At 38.3% G+C, this 23,015-nt stretch overlaps 1 protein-coding gene across 8 annotated transcripts in view; it reads right to left on the bottom strand.

Annotated features, from left to right (window-relative positions):
* The window catches only part of LOC127802322 (protein ABA AND ROS SENSITIVE 1), a 36,660-nt gene that overhangs the window by 1,610 nt on the left and 12,035 nt on the right, over positions 1-23,015 (bottom strand). For all 8 annotated transcript variants that reach the window (XM_052338065.1, XM_052338062.1, XM_052338064.1 and 5 more), the window contains 5 exons: positions 10,168-10,267; positions 3,136-3,352; positions 2,216-2,507; positions 203-278; positions 49-95 (listed from right to left, as the gene is read on the bottom strand). In XM_052338065.1, coding sequence (XP_052194025.1) covers positions 49-95; positions 203-278; positions 2,216-2,507; positions 3,136-3,352; positions 10,168-10,267 — 732 coding nt within the window. The remainder of the gene's footprint in view (positions 1-48; positions 96-202; positions 279-2,215; positions 2,508-3,135; positions 3,353-10,167; positions 10,268-23,015) is intronic.

The raw sequence follows: 23,015 nt of genomic DNA, 5'->3' as shown, positions 1-23,015 counted from the left end.
TGAGGATATGTTGCACGTCTAATATCTGATCCGGTATATCAGACTTACTTTTGCTCCACAGACTCAGCCTCTTCAATCATCTCAGCTGCATCAATCTGCAACATAACATTTCCAACGAAGGATAACATCAAGGTCAATGACAAAACCTTAAGCAAGAGTGTAGAAATAGTTCCATGGATGGTCAAAGAAGATGTAGCCCTACCTCCTCTTCTTCCAAACGGTTGTCCACCTCCTGTAAGTCATCCTTGATCAACTTTTCAAATTCCCTGTACTCATCTCTGTCCAGGACATGCAATAACTTCATCGTTATGCTATGTGCTATTTAATAATAAAGGAAAATAATGGGAAAGAATCACCAAGTGTTCGCATAACCTAAACCAACTGAACAGGCAGAATATTTTAACTCGAAACCAGAATACACTTTTTCAAGGTTCCATCAGAGCAGAAGAAGAAAACCTCAAGGCATCACCCTGAGATTATGGAAAGCATTGAACTTTTCCCAAAATTTTCACCAAACATTGGATAATTCCAGCTTCTTATTTTCATGAATGTAACAACAACAAAACATACCAAGCTTTTATCTCACTATGTGGTGTCGGCTACATAAATTCTAGATTTTTATTCATTTTTATCCCAACATGAGAATTTCTTCCTTAAGTTAAAGCCCAGTGCACAACCAATGGGGCGAAAAAAAAACACATGCCCTCCTGCAATGCTTCCCAAAATGAAAACCACCAAGTTATTAGATGAAGATGAATCATCAATTACTCACATAAAACAGTTCAACAAAATGGTAATGAGTTCATTGCCTTGAGATAATTTATTAATTGAATACCATCAAAATGAACATCAACATATATAAAATAAAAGAACCCATTTTTTCATGCAGATACTTTTGTGCATCATGTCAACTTTGAATTCTCTAATTTTTTCCTTTATGGTAGACAAAAAATCAGTGCGAAGAGGGGTTGAGACCAAATATTCAAGAAGTGGAAAACCCATAACCTATACTCCACTAAGAAGAATAAAATAGCTACTAGAGGTTACAGAAAGTCACCCTCAATACTCTATGACTACACCAATAACCAAGCTACAATCTTAAAATAAGCCACCATTAACCACCTTAAAAAAAACCCTATTATAGAGTTTCTTTTTTTTTTCTTCCTAAATTCTTATTATAGAACTTCTTCCACGCAGTCATGACAAATTTCAAAAGGTGCAATTAACGGGTCCCTCTAAAAGTGCAAAAAGTGCCAATAGGCCAATTGTGCCTCTCATTACCCCTACAACCTTCTCCTCCAAAGGCTGCCCATCTCCAAAGTATATTTTCACACCTTACCTAACAACACCTCAATAACATCCAGAACCAAGCCTTTAAATTTCCAGCCGCCACCTCCTACTAATTGACCAAAATAAGACCTTTTTCCTAGCCCAAGCGATGCATTAATTCCACATCTACAAACCAACTCTAACCCGCAACCGCCCCCCCCCCCCCCCCCCCCCCAAAAAAAAAAAAAAAAAAACAATAATAATAATAAAATGATTATAGTTTTCAGAACCCCCTTTAACACTAACAAGGAAATAGATGTATAAAATTGGTAAACTATAAAGTGTCCTCTTTAATCAATGTCCAGTAGCCCCCTTCTGATTACATATTGTCCCTCCCATGTAGCACGCTTTCTTGCACATCTCTCCATCACGACATCCAAAGCAACCTAGCTTTAATGGAGGGCAATACAGAATGACCTAAATAAGAAAATCAACCATACCTTACAATTCATATTCACTCCACATGTAAGCTAATTACCAAACCAGTGATTGCACTTTCGACCGAATCAGTGGATAAACCAGAACTTCTTTAGAATACAACAAAAACATCTTGGAACACTCTTCATCAGCGATAAAACAGGTGAGTCATATCTATGCAATGGATTGCAATAGAGAATAAGCATCCACCTTTATCTCCATTAATTTTTCCATGCATTAACCTCTGTCACAAAGTTTACCATCATGCAAACTTGAAACCTAGTTTCTCCAGTTTGGTAAGAAAAAAAATCAAAAAACAAAATAGAGGAAAGAATGACATAACTTCTCTAAAGCATTATAAACAATCGTGAACCACCAAGAATATTATTGCAATGTTTAGAATGAATGTCATATCAATATAAGATTCAACACATTAAAATCGATGTCTAAAACAGAACTATGCACTTACTTGACATCTGGCTTAACAGGTGTAATGCCACGAGCACGTAAGTCAGCATCTTTGTCATCAAAGAAGCCTGCAGGAAGAGCTCCCTTAGATTGTGTGGTCTCTGCACTAACAATCACTTTTGACGTCTGTTTATGCTCTCCAGTAGGCTGGGATTGGTTTATTTTTCTGTCCACGACCTTCCCACTAGAGAATGCTTCTGCCTTACTCTCAGAATTAATTGCCTCTGCCACTTGAGTTTGAACAGAACCTCCTTCCTTTTTGTATGTATCAGGATTTCCCATTGTGGTTACATCTGTTCTTACAAAACAACATTTAGGTTAGATGAAATTATTCAAAAAATTGAACTTGCAAATTTAGTCGAGCCACAATATTCAGAAGCCAGAGACTTCTTTTTGCTCTTTTATTTTTGAAAAGTCAGAGAAGTCGGAGACTTCGACATCACAAGAGAATAAAAGTTGAGGCTTTAAAAATAAACTAGTAGTAGTCTGAGGCATAGTTGAACTAAAAATATGAAACAATCCCAAGAGAAAAAGTGCTTGGTCGCCTACAAACTTCTAAAATATCATTTTTTTCATAAATAACAATTTAATCTGTCAAATCAATGGAAAATTTACAAAAACCAAATATAGATATTTTCCAATTTATGAAACAGTGTATGCCCATGCTAACCCTCAGTTGTGTATGTTATTTTCCATCAAATCACCAATTGTAAAGCTATAGTTTATATTCTGGGCTATGTGCTGAATGTCTACTGGAACTCATTAACAGTTTTCCAGAACAAAGTAACATGTAATATTAGGAAAACACAACATAGCATGTACAGTTCCGCTGGGAGCACAAAAATTGCTAATCCCATCCTTGAGTTATCCAAAGGATATGAGCTGGAAAACAAAATCATAAGTACTGGGAGAGGTCTCTACCAGCTTTTGGCCTCTTCGTCTCATTATTGTCAAAAAAATCTGGTGGAAGCACAGACGACGAACGTGCTTTAGTCAATTCCATGGATACTTCAGGTCTGGAATCATGCAACTCTGAAGAATGTCCAGATTTAGGTCTGGGTAACTCTACAGGGGACTCTGTTTTTATATTACTAACCCGTGCTAATCCAGCAGCATTAGCTTTAACATTATTAATTGCCTGTTCAAATATAAGCATTGGAAGAGGTCAATATTCAATTTCACAAATGAAACCTAAAGGATCATAGCTGCACAAAGTTAAGCCATAAATCTCCATGGAAACATTGAAACAGTCAAAACAATTCTCAAACTTAAAAAGAACAAATTCAATAGGTGTCAAAGCATGAAGTGGAATAAATTTGGGACCAAATAAGAAAGCAACTAATAGGAGTAGTTCAAGTTTAAAAAAAAAAAAAAAGAGTATTAGCGGTACATAGTAGCACCCTATTCAGTGCCTTGTAAGAATATATACATACAAATATCAACACGTCCCCATTTAAAGAGTAAACATTGTAGCCTAAATGGTCAGGGCACCACAGCCACAAGCAAAAAGTAGGATCCCTTAATGAAACTAGCATAACTCACCGGATGCCAAAAATATAAATAAAAAAAAGAAGTTCCAACCTCTGTAGCACTTGACAGTGACAAAGAAAACAATCAATCGACTCTTACTTCTTTTGCACAGAGAAGCACCACCCCATCACATATTGATATCTCCTTATCAGGCATTGTGATTAGTGAAGATAGCATTGTGAGAAACAGATCAAATGGGAAAAGCTAACCCAGGAGAAGCCCTCGACCTCCAGCAAACTTTTCCAAAAGAAAACTCAGGCCCTAATTACAAAGAACAAACCATAGAATGAACCAATGGAGAAGAGTCCACCCAACAAAGGCCTCTGGACCCACATACCCTCAAACTTCCCTGATCCAAAATGTTTATCAAGTATCCATAATAAAAAAAACTGACATCAAATCAATTTCTCAATCTCAAGATTTATGCAAAAAAATGGAATAAGCATAACTCGTTGGAGAGTACAATAAATACTCACTTACAGTAGCATCATGTAACACCCCAATTTCAGGCGTGCTATAACCTCGAGAATTCGGGTTCTTTTCCTACAATTACACTTTGACCCCAAAATTTCCCAAAATTCTCTTTTTACCCCCTTAACATAACCTCAATAAAACAAAGTAAAGCATGAAATCAGAGTCTAGATTGGACCTAAAATGAGTGTACAACTTCCAATGAATAATATCTGTATACACATCCGAGTTGACTTCAAATAACAATCTATATAAAATACAAAAAAAAAGACATGCTTAGAAATCCATATCATTGAATATAAATATGCAAGTAAATCTAAAACTCTAAGGAACAAATTTGTTATCTTCATAACACGTTCTTTAACCAATACCTTCTTCTACGGATCATTCATCACATCTACATACATACAATATATATATATTATAAAAGAAAAGTGCATTTGGGGGCGAGCTATATGTTTCAAAATATTTTTGAATGAGATTCATGACAAGTATAAATATTTCATCATTAAAATACCATAGATCACATACTCACATAAACTTTCCAAAAATAGTAATTGGCATGTGCAAAGACCATTTTCCACTTGTTATCACATACTATTCAACATAATGCTATGTAATCAAGTATTTTCATGTGCAAATAAAATGCTCAAACCACCCCATAACTTGATTATTTTGGAAGAAAAACTTGGCAAGACCTTTGCTTTAGTGTTGAGTTATAGCCTTGTCGTTTATCATCATGATGCGCCCCAAATAATTCTCAAGCATTGAACCACCTCCAAGCACTTAATTTTCTAAAAAAATATTTTTCTTATTTTTTCATATCTTTCTCCTTTTTCTGATTTTTTCTCTATTTTATATATTTTGTTCTTTTTCTTTTCTCACATTGGCACATGCACAGTATACGCCACGTCCCACACGTGCCTCACTCCTGGCACAAGTGATACACGTGCTCGATAGCCACTGCCTCTAGTCGTCTTCTCCAATAATGTTCTTGTAGCCAACTGATTGTAATGGTTTGATTTCTTCTACGTTTCTACTTCCTTTCTTCTCTTGTTCTTCTCCCCCCTTCACCTCCCTTGCTTCCCTAGCCAAAATGGTTGCTGCAACTACAACTACTCCCTCACCGAACTGGCTTTTCCGACGAGGGCCCGACTTTTTGACGAAGACAAAGACTTTGTCAAATCTTCACCAAATCATTCCCTCAATCCACCAAAACCATCCTTACAACCTCCTAATTCCTCTCTACAATCTCCCTTTATCTCAAACTCGTGCCCTCGACCAAGAACCCCAATTTATAGCCAAAACCAACCACCCAAATCCTTCAATCTCTATTGCTTTTTCCTTCCTTCTTGTAGGATATTCGAAAATTACACTCCAACCCCTTGATTTTTTTGATTTTTTGCATTCCAACCTCTATCTTGCACCCTCAGCTTTTTAGACATTTCATCAGCATTTCTTATGTCCCAAAACTTTTGAGAAATTATATTTTCACCCAAAATGCCCTTCGGAAAGTTTCAATGACTTGTCAGATTACAAAAATACCCCTTGGATTTTTATCTTTGACTTTACTAGTTCTTTGGAAATGTTTCTAGAACTTTCCAAATATTACAACCGTCTCTATGGCTAGACAAAAAGAATAGAGTCATACAAATGACAAAAATATCCCTCGCGCCTCACTGCGCCTCTGCGCCTTTAGTGAGGGATATTTTAGAGATTTTAACATCATTGTGTAGTCCAAGGTGTACACAATGATGTACCAATAGCATTTTTCAAAAGAATATGAGGAAGTCTAACAAAAATTCTGACAACACAACCCATCTAGCAAAAATATAGCATTAACCTGAAACCCAAGCTTAAAACTATTTACAAATTTCTTAAAGTATCTGGTTGAAAATATTTGTGACCTTTAGATCATATATTGTTTCAAAAAGTTGAGATCAGCAAGGGAAAATATGTTAAAAAAAACAAATATTAAAAAGTGGGAAACATATAATGTGAAATATCTACATAAACAAATGCAGGAAAATCATATATGAATTCCTTATCTACTTGATCTTTCATACATAATAGCTAGGGCTAAGACTCAATGGTAAATATTTGGTTATTACTTCATCTAACTTTATAAGTATTTTCCTTTCACCATGGCAAGCAAAATTGATAGAATATTGTGTCCATTGTGTAATTAACAATTCACTCTTTTGAGTGCTTAAAAAGTTGCTCTTAAATTCCAGTAATATCCTAGAATGTTTACATACATCTACAAGCCTTACTGATGAGTTGCATCTAATGCAGTATTTAACATTGACAAAAATCCTTGCACAAGTTTCCTTAATATACAGGAATAACTTAGTAGCTTGAAAGTAGTTCAAGATGATAATGGTTTAATTGTGGGTTCTAACTTCTAAGATTTCACTCTCTTAGTTTCCACAGTTTTCAAAACCAAGAATTCCAAAAATTTTGTAAATATCCTTGTTTCCCTATAGTTTTTCATTTTTTATTATAATGGTCTTCTAAACAAATACATACATTTTTCTTTTGTTTCCTTAAATGTAGGTATTTTGCAATCAATTCTATAAAAATATATTTAAAAACCAGTTCACTAAATGCAATCTCATGAGTTTTTAAAGTTCCAGAACTAGAAAATATTTATTTGAACTATAAACATTCAAGCCCTAAAATTTTTCCATGTATGAAGCATAGATGACTATTTCAAGGCCCACAGAATCAGATCCAAGCAGCAATATTGAATACTGTTTCCCATAAGATACATCTATCCTTCCTACCCTTATAAAACTAGTAGGATGATCTTAAATTCTTTCTTATTACTTCCATGCCCAAGTCAACAAACCTGCGCCCACTATATGTTTGGCTACATGACTACAGTTCACATATTCTGCTCTGAAAACCAGGTATTGAAAAAGGCCCAACAATCCTTAGCTCTCAGAAACAAGGTCGTCTAGTTTCTTGCCTGCTATGGGATCAGTATTACATAGTGTTCCTCAACTGGGGTATTGGTAGGGATAAACTACAGATTTGACATTTTGCCACAAGTAACAGTTTCATCTAAGAAAGTGGCTCCAAGCAAGTAAACAGTAAAACTTATCAGAGACTGATTGTCCTGACAACACTGATTAGCCTAATGGCTTGAGTTGGTTTCATTTTGGCACGCTTGGCCAGTCCTACCACATGGTGGGCTAAGCAGTGTGTTGAGAACACATAGTTCAAGGTCCTAATGGTATTTTTCCTAGTATTAGATAATTATGTGGAGACCATAAGGAATCCAACAGAACTGATGGATTTGGATTTGGTGATCGGGTGAATTTCCTAAGGACCATTATGATTCATTAAGCGTGGCAATGTTTTCTGTTGTCCCTTGAAGATGGCTCAAAATGCTATCATAGAGGGGGGTCTAGGTATTGGCTCTACCTCCCCTTGCATGTAATGTTTGGGCGCTAGAATTAAGAGAGCCCCTCCTTGATGTCATTCTTTAAGGGCTAGCAATGCTGCCACAAGGGTGTCATGGTCCTTACTAGGCTTCGTGCTTGGTGGGCAATGCCATGGATGGTTAAGGTGACCAACATTAAGCAACAGTGATAGAGATTCTAGCATAAATTGATGCCAGGACACGGGTGTGTTGACAGTGTCTCACATGCATGGGATGGAAAAGGCTACCGGTGTAATATCATGCATGTCATTGTTCATGGAGTGAACACATCCTTGGGTTCAACATCGTCCAAGAAACCATGTACTTGGCTGCCATGAGCAGGTCTCAACAATACGCATGCTTGTGGGACATGAATGCTATATGCTTGTGTCTTGTCTATGCGAGATTGGGAAATAGTATCAATACATGGCTATATTCAAAAACGGGAGCCAAGCCTTGCATAGGGTTGTATATCACTTGACAAGCTCGGAGGGACCTTGTGATTGTGCTTGTGATAGTGTATCACCGTGGGAAGGCTTGCGAGGGTACAAATGGCTTGAGATGCGTACCAATAAGGGGAATGGCATGTGGCCCCTTGCTTGTGCGAGGCATTACATCTGTGTATTAGCATCAATATTGTAGAACCTCTGAACTTGATAAAGTGAATGTGGCACACTAGTTTTAATTTAGGGGATGTGGTTGTGTACGGTCATGTGCCATGCAGAGATCATGGATGAGGACAAGATAAGAACTTCAGTGTTCCAGTAAAGGCTGGGCTGAGTCAGGGGACTTGATCGCAACACAAGCATGCTTCTGTTATGTATCTAAAAGGCCATGCAAAAAAAGTGAAATCAAAAGAATGCAAGTCTCAACCCATGAAAAACCACCTTTGTTGATAGCCAATGTGATTAAATCCATGGAAAAGATGACACTAAACAATAGGAAGCAAACATAAGGATGCAGAGGTACAAGTGGTCAAACAATTTGCTATCAGCTTTACACAATATAATAGACCAAATTAGCACTTCAGGTACAGATAATTAAATTTTATACAAATTCACCACCACAGAATGATGTCACATCAATTAAAGCTAGCACTTAATTGTTCTTATTAAAAGACACCCCTAAAGAGCTTTGACCCATCTTCAGTCTTACATCCAACTTTAGCTTTCTTTGAAACTGATATAATTTTGTGCATTCTTTCATGTATTAAGTGTCTAGGATAGTATTCTAGGTACTCCAAAATCCCCTAGTGACCAAGAGCTTTCATTCTGATTGTAGATAGTTCACTGAATCTTCATGTAGGGTACCAAAAAAACAAAATTCTGAGTAATAAGAGTTTGGAGTTATTAACCTAAATTCTGAATCTAGTAGGGCAGTGCCCTAAAATTCCTTAATTCATTCAACCTTCTGAATGTAGCCTCCCCAGATGATCACAAACTGTTAGGATTAGGAGCTCCATTGACAACTCAAACAATGTTTCCAAATGCCAATTCTCTCAACTCCTCACCCGAAATCAACCCAAAAGACAACAAAAAATAAATGCAACCAAATCAGAACAGAAATAAGAACCAAGAAGAGATAAACACAAACCACAGAACACAGATTTTATCCTGGTTCATGCCACGTGAATGGCACTACATCCAGCAGTCAAAACACCCCTCCAGCAGCTTTCTTATTCCGTATGAACAATCAGTACACAGCCAGTTCCCTTCCTTCTATTCCCGAGTACATGAATCCTTCGCTCCCTCAAGATTACAAAGCTATATCTCTCGATCACTAGCTTTTCTCTCTCGGAACAAACAATACTGTTACAATAGAAATGAGAACTCTCCAGCTTGTTATCTCTCTCGGCTACCCCTTGCCCTCTATTTATAATAAGGGGCGGACATCCCAATATAACCGACTGGGATAAGATAACTACAGTTTAACCCGCCAAACATATACTAATAACATTTAGGTATTATCTCTAACTGCCTATCTATACTCTAGCCGACAAAGCCACTGCTGCTACCTTCACTGATCTCCTAGTATAGCTCGAAACAACATTTTAACACAAACCTTCAAACTCCATGTTTCTGCCAACCCTTGGCCACAAATACTCTAATTATAATCAAAGATTAGAACCCTCTTTCCCATGTCCAATATCAGAAGGTTGGAAAACAAGCTTTAAACAATACCATAAAGACATCCTAACTTCCATTCACAACCAAGGAAAGAGAAGGGTTTGACTTTTTTGAGTTGAAAGTTCAACATCACAGTTTATCTGAGTGTTTTTATTTTTAACCAATAACCTGATAATATGTCATCAAACTATGTGGCTTCCCCAATCCTGATTTCTAGATCCATCTTTGTTTTACTCTCAGCATTAAGATAAGGATATTATCATCTTCAATTCATGTATCCTACTGTCCTTCGAAGATAGTTAGCACATGCATTCATTTCAAAGCTTTTTGTATAGAAATTTTAAAGGCCACCTCATGATGTTTATGAGAAGCTTTATATAAAGAAATTGTAAAGTTCACCTCATGATGTTTACGAGAAGCTTGGTGTGCAGGCCAAAGTGACTCGGATTTCAAAACAACATCACAAACTCTACAGACAGGTTGATCAAATTCATTGTACCTATATGCACAAAAAGAATCAATAAGATGCATAATCATGAACAAATTCAGTATTATGGCAATCATTTCACTGGACAACACAGCATTGAAGAAGATATAACAAAAATACAAGAAATATGAAAGTGAATCAAAATAATTGAAAATAAAAGAAATAAACAAAAGAAACTTAAGAACGTATCATGGTATCTTAAAGCTAGTAAAACAATTTTTTCTTAATAAATAGATGTGTCAAACTAATAACTGCACACATTGACTTACAATAACTCTTGACTTACTTCATAAACACACAAAAATTACAATACATCTATCTTGACAAAGCTGCACTGGCTGAACAGCCTGAACTTCAGGCCCATCACAGGCCTTAGAATTCTCTTCCAAGATAGATATAAACATCTAGATCTGCAAAAGATAAACAGACTCCTCCAAATGTCACAAAGGAAAATGGAACGTTTTTTTTTTTTCCCTGTTGGAGGTGGGGATCGATGGTCCTGATGGACCTCAGCATGATTTCATCTACTTTCAGCCATCACCACGGCACGAGTTGAATCCTCAACCATTAGATCATGATTTCATTACAAACAACCTCCTTTGCTACCAGACGCTATCATAACAAACTGATGTTTCTAATTTAGGTATATAATATTCGGGAAAAAACTACATACAGGCAGACAAAGATAATATTTAAAATTTTAAACTTGTAATCTGATGTGGGACAGCAGGGAGGGGCACAGAATGTAGGCATAGAAGAGAGAATTGGGAAGGAATAAGAAGAGGAGAAGAAGAATAGTGGAAGAAGCAAAAGGAGAATTGTAGAAGGAAAAAAAGAACTCTGCAAGGAGAATATCTCATTATTACTCTGTCAATCAATGTTCATTATCATGACTATTTATAGTTCAAGATAAATTAACTTCCTAAAAAAATCCTACCAAAAACAAGGTCTAATCAAATTTTACCAACCATAAAAAGCTGAAAATATTTAGTCTTAATCAAAATCAGAACAAATCAAAATCATACTTCCTATCAGAATCATATCTAAAGAAAAAATGAATGAACTAACCAGTTACTAACTCTCAGTGGGAAATTTCACTGGAACATTAATTACAGCTTTCTGCCAGATACATGGTGAAGAAATCATTTTACAGTTCACAATCTTGTAGTTGGAAAAAAAAAAATTCCGGGGCATGGACAGCATTCAGACATACATTCCGGGGCATGGACAGCATTCAGACATACACGAGTCTCCAATAACTTGAGTTCAAAGCTTAAGGAGCCATGATGGTAGCCAGAAATCAACCAAATAACCAAAAAAAGCCCACAGTATAGCCATCTATCTGTTACATGTTTGATAGATTTATCATGCAGGCAAGCCAATTATCTCATTATATGAGGAAATTTCCACAACTAAAGCAAACAAATCAAGACTTGCAAAAAAAAAAGGGAAAACAAATCCAGATTTTACTTGGAAACAGTTTGGAAAATGTTAGGTGGCTAAGATTAAAAACTGGGGTGTGAGGAACCGAGACCTTGCCTAGGGTTTTAATGGAATTTGGAAAAAATCGAGGCAGAGAGAATAGAAAGGGAGGGAGAAATCAGAAGAACAGACCGAGAATTCAAAAAGAACTTGAAAGATAAGAGGAAGAATAGAGAGGATTAAGAGAGAAATTGGGAGAGAATTGTAGAGAGAAAAGACTTGAAATCTGATATCATTCAACAATCATCTATCCTCTAAGATTTAGCCTATTTATAGGCAAGTCAGCCTTTCAGTTACAATAACTGAAAGGTACGACAGCTACAATACAACAAGGTACAGCTTACTACAATACATGTAATATACAATTACTAACATATGGATTGTGACAATTCCCCCCTCCTTACGAGATTTTTTGTTCGTAAGAAATTACAACAACTGTGTCAATATTTCTTCATCCAATCCCTGCTTCTTTCACTATCCGATTCATCCTTGTTAGTCTGTTCCATTGAAATCTCTTTTTCCTTCCTCTTTTCCTTTTCCTTTCTTCCTTCTCCTTGGCCTTTTCCTCTTCTCTCTTATGTTCCTTTTCTTTTGCCTATTTCCTGCAATTGTAAGATATGGTCCTCAAAGATCTCTTTGACAAAGCCCTCTTCTCCAAGTGATCTGTATTCTGAGTAGAACTCAAAATGCTGTTTGTTTTCCTCTCAACAGAAATTCCAGTGATTTCCTTGATGGTGCCTAAAAGATTAGTAAAGTCTTTTGCCACACATGGACAATTTTTAACTTCTTTCAATCCTGATGATTGATTGTCTGAATCAATCATCTCATGATCAAAACTTCCAAGATAGTCAACTTGAGCATCTTCTTCAAAAATATCTCTTTTTAAGGAATCAGGTTGTTCCTTTAGATCCACTTTCTACACATCCTGGACCTTATTGTTTTTATTTGGAGAATGAATTTCACCACCAATATCATCACATTATTGCTAGCATCCTCCTTATCAGTACTTTCTGAATCAAAACACTCCTCCTCAAGATTGAAAGTAATCCTTCATCTCAAGATTGGAAGTAATCAAAGAATCATTTCTCAACAATTTTGACTTCTTCTAGTATTGCTTTACTTGAAGAAACTCCTGAGGCTGGAAAACATCGTTCACAATGTCCTTCTTATAACTTCTATCTTCCTTAGTTGAACTCTTTGGTTTGTTAATGGAATTCCTTGGACAAGTAACGTATGCATCTCCAACTGTCACTGGGACTAATATCTTTCTTTGAATGATTGGATCAGAATATTTCTTAGAAAGTAATTTAGTTGGAAGACTAACTTGAAACCTCCTTGCAATCAAAATTATTAGATCATCAAGCTTTTGATAAATTTTAATACATTCTTCCTTGATTCCTGCATCCAGCATCCGCATTCTCTCAGATGTCCTTCCAACCATTTGCACAATTAATGTTCTTCTAAATTCACTCTGAACAGCAAATGACAATCGCTTGGATATATCTCTGAAACTGCTTCCAATAATCGCCTTGATTTGTCTCTGTAATTGCTTCCAGAAATCAACTGAATCAACCACCTCTTGAGAATCAATCGGTTCTAAATCTACGTCACAAGTCAGCAACCTAGGATCAACTACTAAGGATTGACTAGATCAATCAATCGAGAATCGTTAACTCTGATACCAAATGTCAAGAACCAAGCCCTTGCCTAGGGTTTTAATGAAAATCGAGGAAGAGAGAATAGAAAGGGAGGGAGAATCCCAGATCTGACAAGGATCTTTTAGGTATAATAAGGAATGGAGAAGAATTTAGAGGGAGAGAGATATAACAGACTGGAGAGAAAAAAGATTCACATCATTCATTTCATAACTCCATTCTCTAGCTGTAGCTTTATATATATAGCCTCCAGCTAGAATACAACCAATTGGGAACGTACACCCAATGATGCATTATTAGGGGTGAGCAGAAGTTCGGATAAACCGAACCAACCGAACCGAACAATTTGGTCGGTTCGGTTCGGTTTTTTTGAAGAAATTATTTAGTTCGGTTATTTTAGTTTGGTTTTTTTTATAAAACGGTTCGGTTCAGTTGGTTTGAAGAAATTATTTAGTTCGGTTATTTTAGTTCGATTTTTTTTATAAAACGGTTCGGTTCGGTTTACAATATTATAAATTTTCGATTAGTTCGGTTAACCGAACTAACCGTGAGTTGAGTGCCCCCCCCCCCCCTAACCGTGAACCCCCTCCCCCCCCCCCCCAACACGGAACCCACCCAGACCCAGCTCGACCGACACTCATGCTCTCCCCCCTTCTCTCTCTCTCTCTCTTCTCTCTATCTATCTCCCCCCCACCCTCCGACCCTCGCCTGCGAGCAGCGAGTGAGTTTGGGCCACACCCAACTCGACCAACACTCATACTCTCCCCCCATATCTTTCTTTCTCTATCTCCCCCCACCCTCCCACTCACAGGCGAGACTACGATATCAATTCCGACGGCGTATTTCTTCTGAGTCACCCTACCGAATCGAAGACTCAAAGGTACGCGATCTCAAGGTACGTGATTCACCCACACCCGACCGCATCGAAGACTCAAAGGTACGCGATTCACCCACACCCGACCGAATCGAAGACTCAAAGGTATGCGATTTACCCACACCCAACCGAATCGAACCCTAACCCTCACCCCACCATCCCTAGCCTTCGTTTCTTCTTTTCCTTGTGCTTGGACGATCGACGAGGGCTATTCCAAGATCTGGGCCATGGCGACGGCGCTAGCAGTGGCGACTATCGAATTAGTGGAGGGGAAATCAGCGACGTGCGCTTCGAAGCTCGTCGACCAAACTCTTTTTCTTCCCAAGCGCTTCGAAGCTCGTCAACTCTTGCGTCAAAGACTCAAAGGTACGTGTATTTCTTCTGATTCAGTGATTCTTGTTCACTTGTTCTGGAAAATTCCGATTGGAAAACTCTCTGGCTATTTCTGATTCTTGCTCATTTGTTTTGGAAATTCTGATTGGGGACTTGGAAAATCGTTTTGGTTTTGGTTTCATGTTTGTCTATTGTCGGTTCGGTTCGGTTATTGCATTTTATTCTTCGGTTATTTCGATTTCGGTTAGTTCGGTTATACTAGGATTATCGGTCGGTTCGATTCAGTTATTAGGGACAGTTCGGTTCGGTTCGGTTAGGAATTTTTGGGCAGTTCGGTTCGGTTATAACCGATTACACACCCCTATGCATTATTGCTGCTAACCAAGTACAATCTTTATAACATAAGAGAAATTACATTTAATGTCCTACCCTTGGGAATTTGACAAATACCCCCTCCCTTGAAACATTTCTTGCCCTCAAGAAATTACAAAAATTGGGCATGTCGAGGGAATGACTTGAGAAGATCAAGCAGGTATTCTCAGGTTGTATGATCAATGTGCAAGTTGGTCCACTACACCAAGTTGGTCCACTACCAGCGAGTCCACTCTTTCTGACGAGTCTTCTTCTAGAGGAGGAAGTTCAAGCTAGTCAAATCAATAGACCCCACGGATTTTTTTAACATGGAGACATGAAAAATCGGGTGAATCAACACTCCTTTTGGTAACTGCAACTTGTATGCAACCTTCCCTAGCTTGGCCATTATAAGAAATGGTCCATAGTACTAGGGACTTAATTTTGTCGTAGGGGTTGTAGAGAAAATTCTTGTTGCTGGAACTTTTGACCTTCAAATAGACCATGTCCCCCACCTCAAAAGCTCTCTCACTCCTCCTATCTATCATTTGCTTCATCTTGTTTTGTGTTATCGTTAATTCTTTCTTTATCACCTGTTGTGCCTCCTATCTTTGCTACAAGTACTGGCCCGCCCCCCTTTTAAGGGTGTTTTATATCCAAAGAATGCCTCAAATGGGGAGGGGATCTCTTCAAGGAATGGTGGAAGTTATACCACCATTGGGTTAGTGGCAACCACTTGTTCCAACTCTTTGGCTTAGCAAAACAAATGCACCTGAGGTAAGTTTCTAGACATTGGTTTACTCTTCCGGTCTGTCCATCAGTTTCGAGGTGGTATGTCGTTGATATGTGTAGCCCCACTCCCAATTGCTTGAATAGCTCCTTCCAAAAGTTGCTGGTGAATATTTTGTCCCTGTCCAAGATGATGGACAATGGCAGCCCATGTATCTTCATCACTAAATTTAACAACAACCTTGTTACCCCAAGGTTGTAAAGGGATGAGCCACGCTTATGAAATGGCCAAATTTCGTTAGTTTGTCTACCACTACCAGCACAACATTCTTCCCCTCTGACTTAGGCAAGACTTCCACAAAGTCTATAGATAATTTGTTGCCATGCCTGTTTCAATACGTTAAGTGGCTACAACAGTCTTGGGTAAGGGACCTGCTCATGCTTACAAAATTGATAGACTCTAGCACATATTTGGTCACATCCCTTTTTTGACCAGGCCAGTAAAACAACTACCTTACCTTGCGGTAAGTGACATTTAGGCCTGAGTGTCCTATGGGTGAGTTGTGGAGTGACTCCAGGATCCTTTTCCTGACCTAGTCATCTTCCCCTATCACCAACCTTTCTTTGTACCTTAGTAATCCAGCAGACAAGGTATAACCATTCCAATTGGTGGGCTGAGTCAATAACTAAGTCACAAGATCCTTTACCCATGTGGTCTGTGCATAACTCCTTATTATTTCCTTCACACAATTAGGCACCACTGCCGAGATAGCTTGGCAACCCTCTTTATCCTCCTTCCTTGACAGTATAACAGCCACTGTGCTTTCTTTCCCTTTCTTGTATTGTATGGTGTAGTCAAGTCCTAGCAATTTAGTCACTCCTTTTCTTTGTAACTGAGGATGTAGCCTCCATTGCATTAGGAATATGAGGCTATCATGGTCAAATTTTATTATCAACTGGTTCCCCTCTAGGTAAGACCTCCATTTGTACACTGCCATTAACACTGCAATCAGCTCCTTGTCATAAATGCTTAGTCCCATGTGTTTTGGGCCAAAGGCTTGGTTGAGAAAAGCCAAGGGTTTACCCTCCTGCACCAACATTGCACCTACCTCCGTCTTACAAGCATCTATCACCAAAATAAAAGGCTTAGTGAAGTCAAGTAAGGCTAGTGTAGGGGCATGTGTCATTGCCTACTTTAGTGTGTGAAAGGCTGCCTCTACCCTGGGATTCCATCCAAAGCTATTCTTCTTGAGCAACTCTATCAATGGCTTGCTTATAACACCATAATCTTTAATGAACCTCCTATAATATCCAATTAACCATAGGAATCCCCTTAAGTCTTTGACTTTTTGTGGTTTCGGCCACCCCACCATGACAACAATTTTCTTTAGGACTACTCTTATTCCTCTTGGGTCATGACAGGAAGCAAGTTTAAGCCATGAATGGTCCCCTCCTTCTACTACTGCATATCGTCCTACATCTCCCTCCTTACCACCCCCCCCCCCCCCTCCATTGCACATAGGGAATGTAGTTGGGCTATGGTAGCTTCCCCATGCTGAAATAATTTTTGCATCCTTCTACTTGTCACCAACTTGCATTCACCCTCTTCCAAACTCCCTGTTAAGGTTAACCTCTTTCCCGCCAATTCAAAGGTTACTTCCATCTTATTAAAATCAAAAATCAAGGGACTCACTGTTTTCATCTAGTCCACCCTAGCACAATGTGGCAACCACCTAATTTTAAGATCCGCAAGTTCGTAGTGAATTCATGACCCTGCATCATCCATTTGAAATCTGGGTATTTGAATCTACTTACCATTTTATTGCCATTGGCAAAGGTAACCGCTAAGGGAAGATTTGCATGCATGGGACATTGCAAGTTTAAGGCAACATCATCATCCAAAAAGTTGTGTGTGCTTCCACTGTCGATGAGGATCATCGCTTTCCTCTTTCTCACTGAGCTGCTCACCTTAATTATCTTTTTAGACGAGTAGCCTTCTAAGGCATGCAATGATATCTCCCCACCTTCCTCTCCGGTAGCTCCATTACCCGTAGCCTCCAATTCACAAGCATCCGCAACTGATTCTTCCTCCATTTGCAATAATTGTTTCCTACATTGGTGACCAGGGAAATACCTTTCTCCACAACAAAAGCATAAACCAAGCTGCCATTCCTATTCCAACTTCCATCGAGAGGGATCTCATCGAGGCAGGGTTGGGCATAGCCTTAGAGAGCGGTTACCCTAATGTCCTATTTGATGCCCAGGTTTAGACATGCCTCCTCCACTATTATGTAAGCTGCTCCTAACATATCCCTTAAATATGGTCCTCTGCTTCTTAAAAATCGCCTCCAAGGCTAACTCCGAGAGCCAGGCTTTCTCTACAACCTGTTTGACAATGGTTGGCTATAACATCTTAACGGTGGCCAATTGTAACATCTTGACGATTAGTCCGAGTTCAAATTCCATTCAACAAGGAAATCATGTAGTGGCAATGAATTGTGGATTTAACAGAAAGGCGGACAAGAACAATCAGAATTTCAGGAATTTAATAGCTCATTCAATTGTTGTCTCAAATCAGCCTACAGGAGGATGTCAACTCCTGAGGATCTGACTGGTTTACTCGATCAATTGGACAATCAAGAATGGTGACCGAGAAGAAAGAGAGAGAGAATATGAGAGATGAGACAAAAGAGAGAGAATAGAAACTTCAGAGAATATTCATTAATCATTGGAGAAATGATCAGCTCATATATAAAGTTGATCCCACCCGTCCCATGTGCGATAGCAGATTACCGTTGCTGGGAATGTACTAGTTCCCTAATGCAGCAACAAACAATTTACAACTCCTTAAAGCATATTTTCTAATATTCTACTTACTACCCTTAGTATAGCCCAATTACGCTAGCACCCTCTCCTTATCTCACGACACATGACAGAGGAAAGTCTGGTAATGCAAGGCAATGTAGGCAAGCCAGTTTATGCTTTAGATGAGGAGAAAAATATATGCCGAGGCATCAATGTAAGAGACAATTGTTATTGTTGAAAGTAGAAGAGGAAATAGTGAAAATTCCAACAGTTGAAACTGAAATTGAAGAAGCAGATAATGGGGAAAGATCACAGCATGCGCTACGAGGCTTAACAAACAACAAGATTATTAAGGTCGAAAGGAAGGTACGCAACCATAAGCTAATGGTGTTGATTGACAATAGAAGCGCGCACAGTTTCTTAGACGAAAATACAGCCCAAAAACTAGGTTGCAGGCTTACAAGTACTCAACCTCTATCAGTGACTAGCCAATGGCAATAAGGTGATCAGCAAATTCTCTTGTATTGATTGTCGGTGGGAAATACAACCAAGAGATTTGTAACTGATTTGAGGCTATTAAAACTCGGTTGTGATATAGTTTTGGGAGTGGATCGGATGAACACAGTCAGTCTAATTAGCTTTGATTTCAATAAATTGGAAGTCACTTTTGAGAAAGATAGAAGGAAGTTGACTCTTGCAAGCAGCCTAGATACGAGATTATGCAAGATGATCACAAGAAAAAAGTTGCAGAAGACGTTGAAGAACAAGTTGGCACAAGTGGCACAATGTCACAACCTGAGCCTAACAATGCTTTCCCTTCTAATCCGACATGAATTAGAAGAATCAAACACCGAAATAGAGAGCAGAAATAAAGAGAAAAAGAGAGAAGAACAGAGAGAAGAGAAGAGAGGTATTGCAGAATTCTGATATTTTCGTTAGTTTCCTTCCTTCACCGAATAGGAGAATATACACTAGTGTTTGGGATGAGAGATTCTCCTGCCAGGGTGGGCCCAACAGCCTAACAAATTGATATTCCCTTAACCTCCTTGCACATGGCAGTAACTACCACTACACTAGGAGTTACAGCAGTAAAAGTAATTAAAATAACTTCTACATTAGGAATTACAGCATTAAAAGTAACAAAAATTTAAAAAGTGCTATGGTAAGGATCCTTCTCGTGACACACAGCTATTCTCTATACAAGCCATTGACGAAATGGAAAGATTACAGGAGCAATCCAATGAATTATTGGTGACTGTCAGCAGCCAGTCTCAACCAAAATGGGAGGTACATAAATTTGACTCTTTACGCATGGTTTTAGTTGAGTATGAGGACCTCTATGTAGAACCTACATCCTTACCACCTAAAATACTATTTGACCATGCCATCCCATTTAAACCTGATGCTGAGCCTATCAATATTCGGTCACACCACTATCCACCAATTCAAATGACCGAAATTGAAAAATTAGTTAAAGACATGTTACAGAAGTCCATTATTCAACCCAGTCATAGCCTTTTTGCCTCACCAATGTTACTTGTCAAGAAAAAAGATAGCTCGTGGCGATTTTGCATTGATTACCATCAATTAAATGCCATAACAGTCAAAGACAAGTTTCCCATTCCTACTATTGAGGACCTTTTGGATGAACTCAAACATGCTACTGTTTTTATCAAACTTGACCTAAGATCCGATTATCATCAAATTTGAATGAGATCAAGAGACATTCCTAAAACAATCTTTCATACTTGCCAAGGGCATTGAGTTTAAAGTTATGCCTTTTGGGTTAACTAATGCTCCAGCCATTTTTCAAGCCCTCATGAACCAAATTATTGAACCCTATTTATGAGATTTCATCTTAATATTCTTTGATGACATTCTTGTATATAGCCCTACCTTTGTTCTGTGGAAGAGTAGCTGATGTTATTTCTGTTGTCTTTTGTTTCTCATCTACTGTTGTGGTTGGCTATCAGTTAAGTTGTGCTTGTGTTTGTTAGACGATAGTTATAATTCAGTTGTATATAAGGATAGTCAAGTCCTTACTTGTTTTGAAGTAGTAATTTTCTCTATCCTTCAATAACAATTTTTGTTTGAGGTCTTCTTCAACTCGATTTTTTTTCTTTCCGACCTTGAAGCTCTCGTTTCATGGTATCAGAGCCAATCTGACTCGCATCAATGGCTTCTCTTCACACCGTTAGCTCCTCTTCATTGCCTCGCTTCTGTACTGTCATCGACATCACAATTGGACTTTACAGCGATGGCGAAGGCATTTAGTTTTGTTCTGATCAAATTAGACTCCAACAACTATTTGTTCTAAAAAGCTCAAATTTCAACGACGATTAGGGCGTTCGATTTGCAACAGTACATCAACAAGGCTCTAACACCTGCGCAATACATTCGCGATCCAGAGAATCCAAATCATGATGCTCAGGTGCTAAATCCTGATTATATCAGTTGGATCAGGTCAGATCAACTTCTCTTAGGCTGGTTATTTTCGACTATGGAGAAGGATGTTTTAGCGCAAGTTATTCACTGTGAGTCTTCATCTGAAGTTTGGAGTGTGCTTGAAAACTTATACTCACAACAAACTATTGCAAAATCTTTCCAATTAAAACAACAATTAAGGTCTATGAAGAAGAATGATATGTCAGTCATTGATTACATTCTGAAACTTAAAAGTATTGGACACACCCTAGCTACTATTGGAGAGTCGTTGAATGATAGAAAATTGTTGATGGCCATTTTGCATGGCTTGGATAGTGAATTTGAGACTGTCATAAGTCTAATCACATACCAGATTGATGATATTGACATAGACAAAGTTCAATACCTTTTATTAATGCATGAATAGCGGCTTGCTGCTAAGAATACCTCCAGTGTTTCTTCTGTTTATAACATTGGATCTACCAGTGTTAATTTGACCTCACAGTGGACAAAGGATGATTCTGGAGTGTTTAGAGGTGGTGTTGGTCCTAGAGGTGGAAATTATAGAGGACGTGGCCAATCCTCTAGACGTAGAATGTATTGTAGGCTTTGTGGAAGGCCTGATCATTTGGCTGACCGTTGTTACCATTGGTTTGATCGAAACTTTTAGAGGAGCTCATCATTACCTCCTAATCCTAATTTTGGTCCTCCTTAGTTTGGTAGAGGCAATGGTTCTTTGGTACATAATCCTCAGTCATTCGTGGCTCATCCCATCGGCTCTAATGAAGCCTACTTAGCTGATAGTTCTGAGGCTTACTATGGTAGCTTGCCATCATCTTCAAACATTTCCTCTTCATTCTCTGCCTCTCAGTTTTCTCCTACATCAACCTCTCATGGTGACACTTTGTGGATTGTGGATTCTGGTGCCACAAATCATATCACCTCCAACCTAAACAACCTGTCCATTCACTCTCCTTATGGTGGCAATGATAGAGTTGTAGTTGGCAACGGTAAGAAGTTACCTATCTCTCTTATTGGCTCTAGTCACTTGTGCACACAAACTTCTCCTCAAACCTTCATGTCCTTACCTAATGTGTTGCATGTTCCCTCTATACAACGGAATCTTATTAGTGTCTCAATTGACTAAGGATCATAACTTGATTACTGAATTTCATGCTGACTTTTGTTTTGTTACGGACAAGGAGTCAGGTCATGTGCTGCTTCGAGGGATTCTTAAAGATGAATTGTATCACCTTGTTCCAACATTTGATCCTGTTGATCCTAGATTGGTGTCTGGTTTTGTTTCTAGGTCAAGAATACCAGCAGCTTTCTTGTCTGTAGATTGTTCTTTTTCAAATAAATGTAAATGTAAAGGACCAGTTTTGTCTACTGAGTCCTCTTTTCCTATTGCTTCCTATGTTTCTAAAATTTGTCAGCAATGGCACGCCAAATTAGGGCGCCAAATTAGGGCATCCTTCTTTACATGTACTCCGACTTGTGTTGAATAAGATTGGTCTTCCTTGTTCAAGTTCGAATATGTTCTTTTGTGATTCTTGCAAGATAGGCAAAATGCATCAAATTTCTTTTGATGATTGCATAATTATAGCCAAAGCTCCCCTAGAACTTGTTTATTCCGATCTATGGGGACCAACACCAGTGCTCTCCACTGAGGGGTTTAGATACTATATTGTTTTTGTTAATGCCTACACAAGGTACACATGCTATATCCTTTGAGATTAAATTCTGATGCTTTAGCCATTTTTAAAACATTTCACAAGCTTGCCGAACTCCAATATAATACCAAACTCAAAGCTCTTCAAACTGACAATGGTGGTGAGTTCAAAGCTTCCATACCTTATCTTACTGCTTGTGGCATTCAATCTAGATTTACTTGTCCTCATACACACCAACAGAATGGTGTGGTTGAGCGTAAACATCGCCACATAGCTGAAATGGGCCTTACCTTATTAGCTCATGCTCAAATGCCCTTAAAATTTTGGGTCGAAGCGCTTACAACTGTTGTCCATATCATTAATCTCTTGCCAGCTTCTCCCTTAAAATTTCAGTCCTTACCATAAAGAGCTTGATTATATGCAATTACAATCAT

This window comes from Diospyros lotus, chromosome 5, assembly GCF_014633365.1.
Source record: "Diospyros lotus cultivar Yz01 chromosome 5, ASM1463336v1, whole genome shotgun sequence".
Taxonomy (NCBI): Eukaryota; Viridiplantae; Streptophyta; class Magnoliopsida; order Ericales; family Ebenaceae; genus Diospyros; species Diospyros lotus.
This window is presented reverse-complemented; position numbering and strand designations above follow the sequence as displayed.